This window comes from Psammomys obesus, unplaced genomic scaffold (assembly GCF_907164565.1).
Source record: "Psammomys obesus unplaced genomic scaffold, mPsaObe1.curated_primary_1811, whole genome shotgun sequence".
NCBI classification, from domain to species: Eukaryota; Metazoa; Chordata; class Mammalia; order Rodentia; family Muridae; genus Psammomys; species Psammomys obesus.
Genome location: NW_026593982.1, coordinates 793,381 through 812,850, shown reverse-complemented (window position 1 = coordinate 812,850; position 19,470 = coordinate 793,381). Strand labels below are relative to the sequence as shown.

The 19,470-nt window shown below is 41.9% G+C and overlaps 1 protein-coding gene across 8 annotated transcripts in view; it reads left to right on the top strand.

Annotated features, from left to right (window-relative positions):
* Positions 1-19,470, top strand: part of CUNH2orf42 (chromosome unknown C2orf42 homolog) — a 35,218-nt gene that overhangs the window by 9,297 nt on the left and 6,451 nt on the right. For 7 of the 8 annotated variants that reach the window (XR_008721349.1, XM_055617657.1, XM_055617652.1 and 4 more), the window contains 6 exons: positions 2,349-2,459; positions 5,790-5,894; positions 9,458-9,562; positions 13,291-13,398; positions 15,668-15,768; positions 19,027-19,189. Coding sequence is in view for 7 of the 8 variants with exons in the window: in XM_055617657.1 (XP_055473632.1) it covers positions 2,349-2,459; positions 5,790-5,894; positions 9,458-9,562; positions 13,291-13,398; positions 15,668-15,768; positions 19,027-19,189 (693 nt within the window). In the remaining variant the exon portion in view is untranslated. The remainder of the gene's footprint in view (positions 1-2,348; positions 2,460-5,789; positions 5,895-9,457; positions 9,563-13,290; positions 13,399-15,667; positions 15,769-19,026; positions 19,190-19,470) is intronic. The other variant, XM_055617658.1, reaches the window with a different exon arrangement.

The window sequence follows — 19,470 nt, the reverse complement described above, 5'->3', positions numbered from 1 at the left end:
TAGATAGATAGATAGATAGATAGATAGATAGATAGATAGATAGATAGATAGATAGATGGATGATAGATAGAGCAAGCAAAGTGTTTTGCTAAAGTAACCCAGCCTCAACCTCAATTCTTTTGCTGGGATTACTGACCAGAGTCACCACTCCTGGCTAGCATTTCTGCTTTGAATTCAAACTATGCATATGTACATAAAAGTTTGGTTAAATGGTTGAAACTAATTTTTAAGAGAGCTGAACATTTTTATTGAGACAATGGATTTAGCAAGTGTGTGTGTGTGGTCTGTATCCCACACTTAAATGTGAGGTGCACACACCTATGAGCATACAAGCAGAGGCCAGGGGAAGACATCACTGTGTTAACACTTTAAGAGAGAGTCTCTCAACCAAAAACTCACAAGTTCTGGTAGGCCAGCAAGTTCCCAGGGTCTACTCCTCTTTGTTGCCCAGTGCTGGGTTTACAGGCACTGTAGCTATGCCAGCTTTTTATGTGAGTGCCAGGGCCTTGTGCTTGCATACCAAATGCACTTACCCACTTCACTGTCTCTCCAGCCCATAGTTTGATTTTTTTTAATTACACAGAAAAAAAAATATTATAACTTTTTTTAAATCTCCAAAAAGGAAGATACCTTGCTCAAAATACCTTTATCTTTTTTATTATTGACCTATTTTTAACTGGCATTAATTTATTGGTTGATTTAAAGTGTGTGTGTGTGTGTGTGTGTGTGTGTGTGCTTCAGTGTATATCTGTGCACCATGTGTGTGCAGAAGCCTGCAGGAAGGGCATCAGATTTGCTGGAACTGGAGTTGTAGCTGGGTATGAGCTGCCATGCTGGTGCAGAGAGCCAAATCCATACCTTTGCAAGAGCAGCCAGTGTTCTTCAGAGCTCTGTCATTGAAGTGTTTTTATCTTTTTTGTTTTTTTTTTTAATTTACTTTTGTATAGGTGTGTGTGTTTATTCATGTCAGCTATCAGTCCTTGACTTTATCCTCCCACCCCGCCTAAGGACTGAACCCAGAGCTTTGCACTTGCTAGGGGGAGCTAAATCTGCACACACACCCCCACCTTCCCTTTTCTTGAGATAGGGTCTCTCATGCACCTATACTCCAAGCTAACTGGCTTGTGAGCTCGCAGGGGATTCTCTGCCTTCCATCTTACACTAAGAGTGATGATATTGCAGATGTGCTACCATGTAAGTGTTAATGCTTAACTTTTCTGTTTGTTTTGTTTTTCAGGACAGGGTTTCTCTGTGTGGCCCTGGCTGTCCTAGACTCATTTTCTAGGCCAGGCTGGCCTCAAACTCACAGAGATCTGCCTGCCTCTGCCTCCTATGTGGCCTGTGCCAGCACACCCAGCCTATGTTTAACTTTTTACATTGGCCTTCTTTTAAACTTTTTAAAATTATTTTATGTGTTTTGCCTGCATGTACACATGTATCTGGTAACCGGCAGAAGCCAGAAGACTATATTGGAGCACTTTCAATTGGAGTTACAGATAGTTGTGAGCTGCCATGTAGATGCTAGGAATCAAACCCAGGTCCTTGGAAAGAACAGACAGTGCTGTTAACCACTAAGCCATCTCCCTAGTTCCATCTGACTTTTTTCTTAAAAATTTGTTTTTATTTTATGTGTATGAGTAGTGCCCATGTGAATGTATGAACACCGTATGTGTGCCAGCTGCCCATGGAGACCAGAAGAAGGCATTGGATCCTCTTGAGCTAGTTATAAGTGGTTTTGAGCTAGCATGTAGGTGCTAGGAACCAAACTTGGTTCCTCTGCAGAGCAGCAAGTGCTCTAAAATGCCAAATCATCTCTCCACTTTCATGTCTGAATTTTTACATGGGTTTTGGAAGAAGTGTGTATCTGTGTGTGGGTATCAGGTAAGGGCCAGAGGCATAAGGTACTTCCTACAGGAGCTAAAGAACAAGTAGTTAAGAGTCACCCAGTGTAGATGCTAGGGACTGAATTCAGTTTTCTTCTGTAAGAGCAGCAAGTGCTTTGAACCACTGATCCCATTACTCCAACACTATTTTCATTTGTTTTTAACTTGGGTATGGTTTTTTTTTTGTGTGTGTGTTTGTGTGTGTGTGTGTGTGTGTGTGTAGATGCTAGAGGTAGAACCCAGAGCCTTATATGCATTCTAGGCAAGCTCGCAAGCCACTTCCCTATTTCTAAATAGAGCAAAATGTTTGAACTCCCAGTTCTTTCAAGTACCTTATTTAAATCAAGCAACTAATCTATCTTTTTTTTTTTCTGGAGTCAGATTTTATAGATCTTTTCCTTTAGTTAGGGGCCCATTCTTACTCTTCAATAGTAGTGGTAATTCAGAAACCTTTCTTTTTTTAAGGTCTTAAAGAGATAATTGTGCCTCAGTTAGGGTGCCACTCAGAATCATCTGTCTCAACTTGTGAGTCTGCTGCTTCTAAGCCACGGAAGAGGAAGAAGGATGAAATGTCTGGTGAGACAGTTTCACTTATTTCTTTGGTGTTTAGAGATTGTTTTTTGTCTTTTGCTGAGTCTGAGGAATTGTGAGAAAATACTTTTATTTTTATTAAGATTATTTACTATGTATACTGCGTTCTGCCTGCATGTGTGCCTGCAGGCCAGAGGGTACCAGATCTCATTATAGATGATTACGAGCCACCATGTGGTTACTGGAAATTGAGCAAAGAACCTTTGGAAGAGCAGGTAGTGCTTTTAACCTCTGAGCCATCTCTCCAGCCTGAGAAAGGACCCTTCTTGAATTTTTAATATATATAATAATATATAATATATTATATGATCATATAATATATTATATATAATATAATATATAATAATAAAATAAAAATATATATTATTTTATTTTATTATTTTTAAGTAAGTCCAAGGTTGGTGGTACACCCCAGAAACAGAGGCAAGTTTGAGGCTAGCCTTTGTCTACCTAAAAAATTCTAAGCCAGCCAGGGCTACATAATAAATCCCTGTATCAAAAACAAAATAAAGCTGGGCAGTGGTGGCACATGCCTTTAATCCCAACACTTGTGAGGCAGTGACAGGCAGATCTCTGTGAACTGGAGGTCTGCCTGGTCTACAGAATGAGTTCCAGGAGAGCCAGGACTACACAAAGAAACCCTGTCTCAAACTAAAGAAAACCTATTGTGTATTGGGGATGTAGTTCATTGGCAGAGTACATGCTTAGCATGTACAACATCCCCAGCACCAAACAACTTATAATAATGGTTAGTGCCTTCCCTCTCTAATTTTGGAATAGAGTTTGTTTGAGGGTTTTTTTTCAAGGTTTATTTATTACTTATTTATACAGTATTCTACCTGCCATGTAACACTAAAAAAATAAAAAAAGAAGAAGGAAATGCTGTCAATTACTCACATGCATCAGAGTGAAAATTTTAAAGTACCCTCGCAGGGAAGAATCAAGATAGCTAAACTCAAAACAAAATTAAAATATTACCTAATTCACACAAGAAGACCTAGCTGTGAGCTCAGTAACAAACAGTCTTGTTATAAACATTTTAAAAATTCAAAATTAGAACATAATACTTTTGGCACCAAATTAGTAAAGTTTTTGTTTTGTTTTAATGATAAGCAGGTAGAATCTGGGCTCTGAAGCATGGCTAATATAGATTGTCACACACACTTTGAAAAGTACCTCACAGTGAGCAAGGGAGATGGCTTAGCCAGTAAAGGCACTTGCTTTGTAAGTCTGATAACTTGAGTTCAATCCCCAGAACCCACTTACAGGTTGGAAGAAAGAACTGACTCCATAAAATTGTCCTCTAAGTTTCAAACACACACACACACACACACACACACACAAATATTAATTTGTAGTTCTCAAATGCTCCTTCTATAAGAAATATTCCTAAAAGTGGGTCAGGTGGTCATGTACAAGGATTTTTGGAGTAGGGGTCAGCAAGGAGGCTCATCAGGTAATAGGTCTGGCTGTGTAAACATGAGGACCTTAGTTTGAATTCCTGGCACCTAGATAAAAACTGGGCATGGCTGTGGTGCCTGTAAGGCATTGGGAGGTGGACACAGGTAGATCCTGGTAATCTGCTGACAAGTTAACCTAGCCAAAATGTAGAGCTTCAGGTCTAGTGAGAGACCCTGTCTCATGGAAGCAATACAATAAGCTCCCCAAAATACTGTTCTGGCTATCACATTCTCCCACACAATTGTGCTCACCCCACCACCACCTCATACATACACCAAACAAACAGTAAATAAACTGGCTGTAGTGATATATGCAAGTAAACCCAACACTTGGAGGTGGAAACTGGAGGATCAAGATTCAAGGTCATCCTTAGCTATACAGCAAGATTGAGGCCATCTCAGACTACCATGTCTGAAAATCAAAAACAAAAATTCCAATAAATAAATATTGTAAAATATTCATAGAGAAGAAGATGGACGAGAACTTACCAGAAAGCATGTTGGTTACACAGAGGTAAAAACAGGGTTAGATCCTTCTTTTCACTTCTGTTTTCAGTCCCAATCTCTCATAAACAGCAGAAGCTAAAATTCTGTGGTTAAAGGTTAATACCAGTTCCTCCTAGAAACTGTAAAGTTGTATTGGATATTAGCAGACGGTTTATGTTTCAGATGCTTTAAAAATTACCATCAAATCAGTTTTTATAATTTTATAGAATTAAAAATTATTTTTAAAATTATTTTATGTGTCTTGCCTGTATGTATGGACTTGCATGTATGTATTTCATACATATTTGTGCACCATATATGTACCTAGTACCTGAAGAGGTAAGAGAGTATGGAATCCCCCAGAACTGGAGTTATAGGAGGTGTGAGCCACCATGTGGGTGCTGGAAAATTGAACTTGGCTCCTCTGAAAAAGCAGCCAGTGTTCTTAGCAGTGAAGCCATCGCTCTAGTGCCAGTCTTGCAGACTTCTTCTAAGATTATTTTTTGTCCAGGCTGGATAGCAGAAGCCTTTACCTATTGACTTCTATGTGTGCTCTCTGGCACACCCACTTAACATATATAAAATAAATAAAAATGTCAGGGGCTGGCGAGTTGACTCAGCAGTTAAGAGCACTGGGTGCTCTTTTCCATAGGACCCAGGTTCGGTTCCCAGCACCCACATGGTAGCCCACGACTGCCTATAACTCTAGTTCTAGGGGATCTGGCACCCTCACACAGACACACATAAAGGCAAAAACACTAATGAACATAAGATAAAAATAAATCTTTAAAAATAAATTAAAATGTAACAAAGTTATTTTTTCTTATACGTGGGTAAAATGACCTTTAAATCCTGATCCTCCTTCCTTTACCTTCCATTTGCTAGGATTACATGCCTGGCTGTAGACATGATGTTATGTTTTGTTTTTAAAGATATATTTATTTATTATTTATATAGCATTCTGCCTGCCCGTGTGCCTGCAGGCCAATAGAGGGCGCCAGATCTCATTATAGATGGTTGTGAGCCACCATGTGGTTGCTGGGAATTGAACTCAGGACCTCTGGAAGAACAGCCAGTGCTCTTAACCTGTGAGCCATCTCTCCAGCTCTGTCTTGTTTTGTTTTGTTTTGTCTTGAGACAAAATCTCAGAAAGCCCAGGCCTGCCTGGGATTTAGCTTGCAGTGGAGGATGACTTTGGATGTATTCCCCTGCTTCTACTTCCTGATTGCTGGGATTACAGGCTTGTGCCACTACTACCCTCAGTTTTGGGGCACAGGTGTTCAAAGCATGGTAGGCATATGCTCCATCAGCTGAAGAGCATCCCATTCCCTAGGCATGTCTTAAGTATTGTAACCTACTTGTGGTACAGGTGCACAGGTGAACAGCACACTGAGGCCGCAAGATGCAGGAAACGGCAGTCTAAGGAAGAGTGGCCTGAAAAAGCCTGTGGTTGCTTCCTCATTGAAAAGGCAAGGTAAGTTTCCCTTCCTAGAAGGGGCTTCAGGGGTGGGAAACCAGGCAGAGGCAGACAGGAGTAATCAAATGTTGCATGTTTCCCATGCTGTGTTACTAACATAAACAACAGCAGCTGGTGGAGTCACTGTAGCTGAGGTCTCTGCTGTCCCCCAGGTTCAAATCATGCTCAAAATTCTGCTAGTTTAGACAGATGGCCCAGCTGTTAAAGAAAGTGTTTGCTACTCTAAGATGAGTTTGGATCCTAGGACTCTCTTTGGCAGGTCACAAATACCTGTAACTCCAGCCCCAAGGGATTTCCTATGTCTTCTGACCTTGAAAAAACACATACACACAAAAATAAAACAAATATAAGGGTAAAGAGATGGCTCAGTGGTTTATAGCACTTTTTGCTCTTTTAGAGGACCTTGGTTCAATTTCTAGCACCTACTTCAAGCAGCTCACACTGTCACTAAGTATGTATACCTGGCTGGTTTTGAGCTAGTGTTCAACTCTGCAAGTAACTCCAGCTCTAGGGACTTCAGCACCCTCTCTCTGGCTTCCAAGAGCACTGAGCAGACATATGCTGCCTTTACATGCAGGCAAAACATCCATACATGTAAAAAATAAAACAAAATAAATCTCTAACTTTATTATTTTGTTTGTCTGTCTATATACACCTGTTGTTTTGCCTACATGTATGTCTGTGCACCACATGTATTCAGTGCCCTCAAAGGCCAAAAGAGGCTATTGGGTCCCCTGAGACTGGGGTTACAGACAGCTATGAGCTGCTGTATAGGTACCAGGAACTGAACCCAGCTCCTTTAGGAAGAGCAGCCAGTGCTCCTAACTGCAGAGCCATCACTCCAGCTCATAAAATAAATTTGAAAACTAATAAGATATGCTGCTTATATGGTGGTGTGCGCCTGCAATCTCATTACTCAGGAAACAGAGGCAGAAGTATAACCACAGTTGAAAGCCACCTGATCAGCTTATCAGTAAGCTGATAAGCCAGGCCAGGCAGGGCTACGTGTAAGACCATTACCTTAATGAACCAACACAAAATAATAATAAGTCTATAATTTAAAGACAGAATGGACCAGTGCTCAATAGGGGAGAGTAGAAAGGTGCTTTAAAGTTTTACTCTGGGGAATCTGGGAGGTGGGTATACAAGTTCATACCCAGTTCATACAAGTTTTATTTTTTGAGATTGGGTCTCATGATGTATTCCAGTATGCTTCAAACTGCAAATCCTACTGCCTTAGCCTGAGTGTTTGGGTTATAGGTATACATCATCACACCCAGGTAAGCTTTGTATTTCCTACAAGTGTATAAGAATATACAATTACATCAAGAAGTTGTATATACTCATTTAAAGAAAAAAAACTTAAAAATTACTGAAAACAAAATGTTTAAAGCCCTAAGTTATATCTTTTTTGTTTTTGTGATCCAAATAATTGAACCAGAGTCTCAAGCATGCTAGGCATGTGCAGTGACACTGAGCCCCATGTACTCCCAGCTCTTTGTTCCGGTCCCCTTAACTTCCATCCCTTGTTACTGTATTTCTCAATTTTTTACTTCAGGGCCTCAATTTTACCATTTCCCTTTTATTTAATAATAAGTCTTCATTTCTTTTCCATTTCAGAATATAGACATTTATAGTTAAGTGTGAAGATAGATACCACAGCAACTTATAATGAATTATAATGGTTTTTTAAGACAGGGTTTCTCTGTGTAGCCCTGGCTATACTGGAACTCGCTCTGTAGACCAGGCTAGCCTGGAACTCAGATATCCGCCTGCCTCTGCCTCCTCAGTGCTGGGATTAAAGGGTTGTGCCACCACCACCCGGCTGTTACCTCCTTTTTTTTAATTACTATTTTTATTTAATGTGAACAGGAGTTTTGCCTGTGTGTATGTCTGTGTAGCGTATGCATGCCTCATCCCTACAGAGGCCAGAAGGAGCGTTAGATCCCCTTGGAACTGGAGCTATAAATTGGACAATTGTAAGCTGCCATGTGGTGCTCAGAATCAAACCCAGGCCTTCAAGAGCAGCCAGTGTTTGTAAACTCTGAACCATCTCTCTAAACCCTGGTTTGGTTTGCTTTGGTTTATGTAGCCTTTGGCTGTCCTTGAACTCAGTCTCCTCAGTGCTGGGATTAAAGGCATACACCATCACACCTGGCTATTCAACCTATTTTTCTCAAAACCCACTGTGTAGCCATAGATGGCCCTGAACTCCTGCCCCTCCTGCCTCTACTTCCCAAATCATCACTCCTGGCATCTGTATTAGTCTTAATAGGAAACAAATAGCTTCATTACTGAAAGAATCTGTGTTATGCATATACATACTCAGAAATGGGAGTAATTTCTAGAAGAGGGTGTAGAATTCCTTGGAACTGAAATTACAGGTGGTTGTGAGCCTCCAGATATGGGTGCTGGAATCCAAATTACAGTGCTCTGGAAGATCAGCAAGTGTTCTCAACTACCAAGTCATCCTTCCAGCTTGTGGTTAATAATCTTAAACTTACTTGGTCTTGAAGGTTTTCATTCATTTTTGTAAATGAATTTATCTTTATTTTTGAGGCAGGATCTCCTGTAACCCAGGCTGGCCTCAAACTTGCTATATAGTCCAGGCGTGCTTGAAATTTACCATTCCCTTGCCTCTACCTCCCACATGCTGGGATTATAGGATTATAGTACCATCATGCTCAGTATATTTTAAGTTTGTTATGGAGCTGGAGAGATAGCTCAGCAGTTAAGAGCACTTGGTCCTCTTGTAGAGGGCTCATGTTCAGTTCCCAGAATTCTCACTGGGTGTCTTAAAAGCACCTGTAGCTCCAGCTTCAGGGGATTCAGTGGCCTTAGTGGCCTCACAGGGCACTGCATGCACATGGTATGGATGGATGGATGGACACCCATACATATACATAAATAAAAATGAATATTAAAAAGGTCTGTTATCATGCTGGACATCATAAAATATACAGTTATATGTCAATTAAAAAGAAAAAGTTCTTAAACCTAGTCACTTAGTTTCTTTTCTCTGTATTTAATTCATTAATTAAATTTTATTCGATTTGTAGTCCGGCTGTAGTCCCCTCTCTCATTCCCTCCCAATCTCACCCCCCTCCCTCCCTCACCTCCTCCTGCCCTTCTCCAAGTCCACTGATAGGGGAGGTCCTCCTCCCCTTCCATCTGACTCTAGCTTATCAGGTCTCATCAGGACTGGCTGCAATGTCCTCCTCTGTGGCTTGGCAAGGCTGTTCCCCCACCTAAGGGGAGTTGGTCAGCCACTGAGTTCATGTCAGAAACAGTCCTTTTTTTATTTTATTTTATTATTTATACAGTATTCTGCTTGCACCTCATTACAGATGGTTGTGAGCCACCATGTGGTTGCTGGGAATTGAACTCAGGACCTTTGGAAAAACAGCCAGTGCTCTTAACCTCTGAACCATCTCCCTAGCCCTGTGTTTAATTTTTATGTTTTTTTTTTCTGTATAAACTACTTGACTGTTTCAAATATCAGTTAATTATTTATTTTGAAAAAAAAGTAAAGTTAATGAAAAAAGTTTTTTTTTTCCTAGTCTGTGGTCAGCTGTTAGATGAGGCACAAGTGACCTTGTCCTTTCAAGATTGGCTGGCCAGTGTCACAGAGCGCATCCATCAAACCATGCACTATCAGTTTGATGGTAAGTACTGCTGGGAGTAAGAAACATCAAAGTGGGGGCAGTAGTTCTACTCTGATTTGTAGGAAAAATAAGTGAACTTGAATTCCAAGAGCACTGAGCCAACAAGGAAGTGAAAATCAAGCTGTGTGCAGCAGTGCTAAGGCTGGAGGGCTGCCCTGAGTGTGAGACTAGCCTGAGTTACAGAGAGACCTTGTTTTGTTATTTTAAGGAGTGGGGTAGAGGTATAGCTTAATGTTAGAGTGTGTGTCTTGCATACTCAAGTCTCTGGGGATCCCCAGAACTAAAAAAAAAAAAAAAAAAAAAAAAAAGCTAGACAAATGGCTTAATGGTAAAGGCAATCACTGTCAAGCCTGACAACCTGAGTTTGCAGCCCGGGACTCCTGAGGTGGAAGGAGAAAACCAGTTCCCACAAGTTGTCCTCTGAAGTCTACATGTACAGGGTGGCACATGTCCCCTCTCCCATAAATAAGTAAATGTCATAGAGAAGCAACAAACAAGCCAGTAATTCCAGCACTGGGCAGGCAGATACAGGTGGATGGATCTCTGTGAGTTCAAGGCCAGCCTGGTGTACAAAGTGAGTCCAGGACAGCCAAGACTACACAGAGGAAACCCTGTCTCAAAAGAAAAAAAAAAAAAAAAAAAGAAGGAAGAGGAAGGAAGAAGAAGAAGAAAGACATCAAAATTGAAAGAACTAAAGAATCATTATTAAATAATTAATTTAATCATAATTGGAGTTCAGGACCATCAAAGTGAATTTAGAGATAGAGGAAAAAAAACAGCAGATAAAAACTATAGTCTGCTTGGGTCTTTGTCTTTATGTTTGTGTCTGGTGTGGCAGATGCCAAAGTTTTAAATGTATTGTAAATCAAAGTAGGAGAGGAAGGCTCAGAGAAAGCTGAGGCTGTAAGATTAACATAGTTGTATCAAATGCATATGCTGAGGAAGCCATGGGCACACAGGGGGGATCAGAGTGTGATGCTCAAGCCTCCTGGAACCCCAGTGAAGTCAGAGCAGAGGTGATCACTAGTACTTGCCTACTTACCCTGTGCACATTTGAAGTGGATGGTGTGGCAGTTTATCTCATTTTCAATTTGACTAGATTTGGATTCACCCAGAAACTTGACACTGAGTGTGTCTGAGGAAGGTGATGAGATTCAGCTGAGTGGGTGACACCATCCCATGCTGTACCAGCATCTATCTGCTTTCTGACTTTGGTTGTGGTATTACCAGCCCCCTCACACTCCTGCTGCCATGGCTTCCTTGCTATGAACCTTTACCCTTAAAACTGTGAGCCCAAACACACCCTTTCTTCCTTGAGCTGCTTCCATTGGTGTTTTTTCCCAGGAGAGTTCCTAACAGGTTTCCTAGATTTCTCAGGTGATGAAGAGCTCCATGCTTTTTGACACATTTTGACTATATGATCCCTAGAACCTACCTAAAAAAAATTTCAAACTGGGTTAGGTGATGTAAAATTGTAATCCCAATGCTAAAAGGGTGGCCAGCCATTCTAGCCTAACTGACAGTCTTAGGGTCTTGATGAGAGACCCTGTCTCAAAAATCCAGTTGTGGAGGGGACAATAAGATGTCTTAGCAAGTAAAAACACCTGTTATCTCATCAGGAGGCCTCACTGACAGTGAATTGGAGGCTAGCCAAACTACCTGAGATTCTCCCTCATAAAATATCAGTAACAACCAGGTGGTGGTGGCCCACACCTTTAATCCCAGCACTCCTGAGACAGGCATGCAGATCTCTGTGAGTTCCAGGACATCCAAGGATACAGAGAAACCCTGTCTCAAAAAACAAGAATTAGTAACTCTTGGGAGACCGAGGCAGGTGGATCTCTGTGAGTTCCAAGCCAGGGAAAGCCACATATTGTGACTGTCTCAACAAAACAAACAAACAAAAAACAATAATAATAAAAAAGTGAGTACAAAGTAGAAGTCCTTCTATTCTAATTCTTTTTTTTTAAGTTTCTGTGTGTGTGTGTGTGTGTGTGTGTGTGTGTGTGTTTTGTTTTGTTTTTGTTTTTGTTTTTTTGAGACAGAGTTTTCTCTGTGTAGCCCTATCTGTCCTGGAACTCTCTCTGTAGACCAGTCTGGTCTCTACCTCCCAAGTGCCTCTACCTACCGACCACACAGCTCATTTTTATTTACTTGTTTGGGGTTTCTGTTATTTTGTTTTCTTTATGTGTATGTGTGTGACTGTGTGTAGGTGACATAGTAGTGCAGTTGTCCACAGAGGCCAAAAGACAGTTTCAGGCTCTCTAGATCTGGAGTTACAGGTGATTGTGAGCAGGCGATGTGGATGCTAGGAACCAAGCCCAGGTTCTCTGGACCAGCAGCAAATGTTGAGCCATTTCTCCAGCCCTTTTGTTTATGGTTATGTTTATTTTTTTGTTTTGTTTTGTTTTTGAGAACTGTGTAGCCCAGGGGAGTCACAGTCCTGCCTTAGCTTCTAAAAATGCTGGAATTACACAGTGTCCACCTTGCCTAACAACTCGTTTTAATATGTTTTTCTTAACATTTTAGAAAAATAGATTTATTTTATTTGAGTGGGTATTTTGCCCACATGTATGTAAGCACACTATGTGAATGCCTGGTATTTGTGAGGGTCCAAAAATGTAGTCAGACCCCATGAAACTGGATTTTTGAATGGTGGGTGCTGGGAACCAAACCTGGGTCCTCTGCAAGAGCAACAAATGCTCTTAACTCGAACTAATTTTTTTTCAAGTCAATTAACAGTCTTTCTCTCAGGGCCAGGCATGGTGGTACACCTGTGATTGTAGCACTCATGGGACAGAGGAAGGAGGAATCCATACAGGTTTGAGGTCAGCCTGGCCTACATAATGATTTAAATTCAAACCCAACCTGAGCTATGCCTAAAAACTGTCTTTCTCTTAGGTGAATTCAGATCGGCCACAGCTCTGCACTTTTCCATGGAGCTCTAGATGTTTCCTTCTACGATGTAAAACTCTTGTGCTCATGTGACTCCCTACAGAACTCTATTCACTTTTTCTTCATCCAAATTACTTTAAGAGATTAGGATGTTTTCTTACATTTTATGTGCCCTGGAGTCATAGTTAGATTGATGCTTACTGGACCTGTAGCAGCCTAACTCTGTGATTAGGCATTCATGATACTGACGATGGAGATGAGAGCAGCCTCCTGCTTTCTTAGACATGAGTGCAGCTGCCAAGTGCCTGGGCATAGAGGGCAGGAGCCAATCAGGTAGACTGGCCAACCAGTGGCACCTCAGCTCTGCTTAAGTGTTCTCATTTCATATCCCCCTCAAGGAGAGAAGTCTACTCTGATAGTTCCACAACTGGGGATCTGAAAATCATCCTTGGTAGAGAGGATAGGTGAGTATGAGCAAGGGAGGAAGGACAAGGCTGGTGCAGTCCTTAGCTTGTGAAGGCCCATCAGCTTTCAAAAGAAACTTCAGGTTATTGTTATTGTTACTGTTCTATCTTATTTGGCTGGGAGAGAGTACATGCATGTCATGACTGTGTGGCAGTCAGAAGACAACTTGTAAGAGTTGATTCTCCATTTCCACCATGTGGGTTTCATGAATTGAACTCAGGTTATCAATCTTGGCAGCAGATCAGCATACTGATCTGTCTCCCCAGCCCACCCACATTAGATACTGCCCCATTCATTCCTTTTTCCTCTCCTTGTACATCAAGAAAACGACCAAGTTTATTTAAATGACACCCTTCTTTTTTCTGCAGGCAAACCAGAGCCCCTGGTGTTCCACATTCCTCAGTCCTTTTTTGATGCCTTGCAACAGAGAATATCCATAGGAAGTACAAAAAAGCGGCTCCCCAACTCCACCACAGGTGCGGAGTCTCCCTGGGGAGAGTAGTAGCAATTGTGACCTTAGAGAAAAATCGATGTGGGACTTTCAGGGTTAGCAGATCCAGGCAAGTAGTTAATTAGCTCTCAGAACAGTGCCCATCCCTCCAAAGGCAGATTCTTCTTCTAGTAAGAGTGAATGGAGACATTTAAGAGATGTAAACCTGGTAAATGATACTTCTAGTTGTGGTACAGTTTTGACAAAAACATCTGAAGTCCCAGAGGCCAAAACCTGAAAGGATATCAATAGATATGTCATTGACATGCAGTGAACTGGGATTCCACTCTCTCAGCAGAGCCCTGATGATCAAGACATGACTGCTCTCTAGCATCTTTGAGGGCATTTGTATCAAACTGACAGAAATCCAGAGGGGAGCATTCCAGAAACTTTGGTCTGAAGGAAACATTTCCAGTAGTACATTAAGAATATAATTGCAGCTGAGCGGTGGTGGTGCATGCCTTTAGTCCCAGCGCTTGAGAGGCAGAAACAGGAGGGCAGATCTCTGTAAGTTTGAGTCTAGCCTGATCCTCAGAGTGAATTTCAGGACATCCAGGGATACACAGAGAAACCCTGTCTCAGAAAACAACAACAACAAAAAGAATTTAATTCCACCCTGGCATGGTGACACACAACCTTTCATCACAACACTCAGAAGGCAGAGGCAGGTAGATCTCCTGAGTTCAAGACCAGCCTGGTGTAGAGAGCAAGTTCCAGGAAATAAAGAATATATTCCTTAGTAAATACTATTAGAAAGAACCTCTATCATAAGATTAGAACAGAAGCTCTTCAGAAAGTTTGAAGGGCATGGTGGCTCATGCCTTTAATCCCAGCACTCAGGAGGAAAGAAGCAGGTGAATCTCTGTGAGTCCAGCCTAGTCTACAAAGTGAGTTCCAGAACAGCCAGGGCTGTTACACAGAGAAACAGTCTCAACCAAAATGACAAAACAAAAACAAAAAAGTAAAGTTTTTGTAGGAAAAGAGCAGCAACTAAAAACCTGAAAACATTGTATTAATTACTTTCAAGTTGCTGTGACAAAGTACCCCAAGAATGCAACTTAGGAGAGAAAGGGATTGTTTTGGCTCATCATGATGAGGAATTCATGGCAGCAGAAGGAGGCAGCTGATCCCATGCATCCACAGGAAGCAGAGAGAAATGAATGCTGGTGCTCAGCTTGCTCTCTCATTTATTCTGTCTGGGACTCTAGACAGGCTCTGTTGCCTGAAGATACATAGCCTCTCCTGAGCCAGCTCTACTCCGTCTCTGCAGTTTTCTCCAGAAATGTTCCACAATACTGCTGTCTTCACCATCCTAGGTTCTCCACTGCAGCTTAGGCTTTCCTTTACACCTCAGTGTAGCTGAACTTTGCTACTTTGTGGGTGCTTACTTTCCTCACCCTTTATCCCCCGAGTTTCACCCCTATCACTAGATAGGAAAGAAAGGATAAAGGGGAGAGAGACAGGGCGATCCTTAAATCTAATTTCTTTCCTTTCTTTCTTCTTTGAGCACGACTACTAACAAACCACAACCAGCCGCCCCCCCCCCTCCCCCCATGACCAACAACCACCAATTCGGCCTTTTGGTGCCCTCGCATTTATATACCCTCTGAAAAGTTCCCAGAATTCTAAACATCACACAGTCGCAGAAACTATCTGCAGCTGGCAAAAACATGCCTCTGCTGGAGCACAAAGCAAATCAAAGTCAGCTGCTGCGGATAGATAGTCTGAAGCAGCCCTATATTCCCACACCTGGGAATAAAATGGTAACACATTCTGTGTTTGTTTTTAAAGAAACCAAAAGTTCAGAACAACAGCCATGACACATTTTGCCTACTTCAGTGCTCTCCAGAACCATGGCACAAGACTACATGACTCCCTCCATCTTGCATCTTTAATACCTGCCAAACCAATGTCTGGACAGTGCTGCTCAGGATGGACCTGGCCTCCTTCAACCCAGTTGCAGTGGCTGTTGTGTGCTAACTCTGGGAAAACACTCCCAAAGCAGTTGTTTCTGAGCCGGGAACCCTTTCCATGGCATCCTCAATTTAGACAATTCTTTCTAATGAATTTGCACTTTCACAAGATGGAGGCTTTGATGTGTGGGGTCTTGCCCTTAGGACCTCTTTCCTGTTATCCCAGTGCAGAGTGTCATGTTAATGGCTCTAAACTAAACGTTAGAGCTGTTTTCAGTCCTGTGTTGTGTCTAAATTCCAATTATGCTCTTTTTGCTTTTGTCCCTTCCTTTTTCTCCACAGCTTTTGTCCGGAAAGATGCCTTGCCACTGGGAACCTTTTCCAAGTACACTTGGCATATCACTAATATTCTGCAAGTTAAACAAATCTTAGACACCCCAGAGGTAAGAGTTTATGCCTCAGGAACCGTGTGTGTGTGTGTGTGCAGGTACACATGCACACTTGTCCATGTGGATGTGAAGGCTAGAGGTTCACATTAGGTATCTTTTTCTGTCACACTCTACCTTATTTTTTGAGACATGGTCTTTTGTTGTTATTGTTTAGGGCTTTGTTTTGTTTGTTTGTTTTCAAGACAGGAGACGGTTTCTCTGTGTAGCTCTGGCTGTCCCGGAACTTGCTCTGTACACCAGGCTGTCCTGGACTTAAGGAGGTCCACCTGCCTCTACCTTTCAAGTCCTGAGATTAAATGCATGAACCACCACCACCTGGCAAGAGACCTGGTCTTTCATTGGCCTGAAGTTCAACCAATTTAGTCAGACTAGCTGGCCAGCGAGCCGAGAGAACCACAGCTCTGACCTGCCCCATCTTGTTTTTAAGTCATTGACTTTCTTTGGCCTGGAGTTCACCAAGTAGGTTAGGCTGGCTGGCCTGTGAACTCCAGGGCACATGGCTCTGTGTCTCCAACACACCTGGCTTTCTGGGGACAGAACTGAAGTTAAGGTCCTCCTGCTTTACACCAAGCACTTTATTCACAGAGCCATCTCCCCAGCTCTCAAAGTTCCTGTGTTCATGCTAAGGGATTATTTACACACAGTCTGTAAGTATGCATGTTTTAGATGGTGTCTTAAAGAGCCCAGTGAGAAAACTCATCAGATAAAGGCTTGCTAACCTTGAGTATAGTCCCAGCACTATATGGAACAGGATGTAGTACTACACACTTTCAATCCCAGCAGGAGACTTAAAAGTTCAAAGGCATCCTCAGTGGCATATCAAGTTAGAGGCCAACCTCAGCTATGTGAGACCCTGTATGTAAAGCTTAGAAGACAGTATGTAGGAGTAAGTTCCCTCCTCGTATTCTGTGGGGTCTGGGGGTTGAATTGAGGTTGTCAGCCTTACCAGATGCCTTTACTGACTCAGTGGTCTCATAGGCCCTATACTATGCATATTCAAAAAATAGTTTTTTTGAAGTAGATCTGAAATTTTGACAGATTTTTCTCTTACTACAGAAGTAGAATATTTCAGAAAATTCAACATAGTGTGACTCTGATGCATGAAAGTTAATTTAGCTGGGCTTACTTAAAACCAGTACTTGGAAGGCAAAGGTAGAAATCTGGAGTTCGAGGGCTACATAGTGATAGTGTCTCAAAAAACAATCACCAAAAGATTGGATTAAGGACAAAGCATCACTGTGTTTAGAAGTAAGGTTTTGCTAACTGCACAGCTTAAGTGTGAGCTAGAAGACAGGTTCAATGAGAGACCCTGTCTTGAGATTGAGAGTGATAGAATAGCGCTCTTCATCCTCCTCTGGTCTCTCTCTGTGTGCATATATACACATGTATGTGTATACATATTCACATACACACACACACATGTTTACATACATACATGAAATACAAAATAAATATTTTAATTAAATTTTTATATTAATTACAGTTTATTCACTTAGTATCCCAGCTGTAGCCCCTCATCCCCTCCCAATCCCACCCTCCCTCCTTCATCTCTCATGCCCCTCTCCAAGTCCACTGATAGGGATGATCCTCCTCCCATCTGACCCTAGCTTATCAGGTCTAATCAGGACTGGCTGCATTATCCTCCTCTATGGCCTGGCAAGGCTGCTCCCCCTTCAGGGAGGGGGTGTCAAAGAGCCAGCCACTGAGTTCATGTCAGAAACAGTCCCTGTTCCCCTTACATTGATACTGAGCTGCCATGGGCTACATCTGAGTAGGGGTTCTAGGTTATCTCCATGAATGGTCCTTGGTTGGAGTATCAGTCTCAGAAAAGATCCCTGTGCCCAGATATTTTGGTTCAGTTGCTCTCCTTGTGGAGCTCCTGTCCTCTCCAGGTCTTACTATCTCCCCCTTCTTTCATAGGATTCCCTGCACTCTGCCCAAAGTTTGGTTATGAGTCTCAGCATCTGCTTTGATACACTGCTGGATAGAGTATTTCAGAGGCCCTCTGTGATAGGCTCCTGTCCTGTTTCCTGTTTTCTCCTTCTTCCAATGTCCATCATCCATTGATCATCTTACCCAGGGTCCTCCTCCTTGCTTAGCTATAAGAAATATTTTTAAAAGAATGTACAATAGAATGTTTATTGATTTGCCTGCACTCAAGATAAAAAGAATGTCATGAGCTGGAGAGATGGCTCAGAGGTTAAAAGCACTGGTTATGCCTCCAGATGACCCAGGTTCAGCTCTCAGCACCCACATGGCAGCTCACAACTGCCATATAACTCCAGGGCATCTGAAACTTTTCCTTCTGGCTTCTTCTTTGTATACACATATATTGTAAGGTCCCAAAGAAGCCTGGGACAAGTATCAGTATTTGTGGCTCCTCCCAGCACTTCTTACATAGTCCCCTACCCTAAATTCTCCAGTTCAGGGGCTGGGCTGCCCTTCTCCCAGCTTCTCTTTCCTGTATAACTAAACCATTTTGGTTATGCACACTCTTGTTCTGCTCTAGGCTCTATTGGTCCCCACGTGTTCTCTTGGTCCTCTTCCCCACATTCCTTTTGTCTTCCTTTCTCACTCCCCACTGCCTCCTCTCATGGCCTGGATTCAGTCCTTTCCAGATGCCTCTGGCTGTTCTCTCCCTCATATCTACAATAAAATCCTGCTCTTCGACTGGAGCGATGGCTCAGTGTTTAAGAGCACTGGCTGTTTTTCCATAGGATCCGGGTTCAGTTTCCAGCACCTGTGTGGCAGCTCACAACTGTCTGCGATTCCAATTTCAGGGAATCTGACACTCTCACAGATATACATGCAGGCAGAACACCAATGTACATAAAATTAAAAATAAATAAATAAATAAATAAAATTTTAAAAGAACTATTTCTTAAAAAGAACAAAAACCCCTACTCCTCAACCATACCTTGGAGCAGTCATGTCCTCATTTTTATTCACATACATATACATAAACAATAAAATTGATACTTTTAACAAATAAAAAGAGGCCAGGTGTGGTGGCACACACCTTAATCCCAGCACCTGGGAGGCAGAGGCAGATGGATTTTTATGAGTTTGAGATCAACCTAGTCTACAAATTGAGTCCAGGACAGCCAGAGCTACACAGAGAAACCATGCCTTAAAAAACAAACAAACAAACAAACAAAAAAGATAAAAAGAATCATAAGAGACCTACTGAAACCCAAGATGCAAGTATGTCAAAATTTCCATGTCTTCCTTACTTACTGTCTCTGTGTCCAGATGCCCCTGGAAATCACACGTAGCTTTATCCAGAACCGTGATGGGACTTACGAGCTGTTTAAATGCCCTAAAGTGGAAGTAGAGAGCATTGCTGAAACCTATGGACGCATAGAGAAGCAACCTGTGCTGAGACCTTTGGAGCTGAAAACCTTCCTCAAAGTTGGTAAGTGACTTCCAGAAGCATCTTGTTTTGGAGGGTCATCTGTCCTTGGGGCTGTCTGAGGCTCTGGATTTATCTCTCTCTCTTTCTCTTTTTCTTTTTCTTTCTTTCTCTTCTTTCCTTCCTTCCTTCTTCCTTCCTTTCCTTCTTCCCTTCCTTCTTTCTTTCTTTCTCTCTCTTTATCTGTTCCTTCCTTCCTTTTCTTTCCTTCCTTCCTTCCTTCTTTCTTTTCTTTTCTTTCTTTTCTTTTCTTTTCTTTTCTTTTCTTTTCTTTTCTTTTCTTT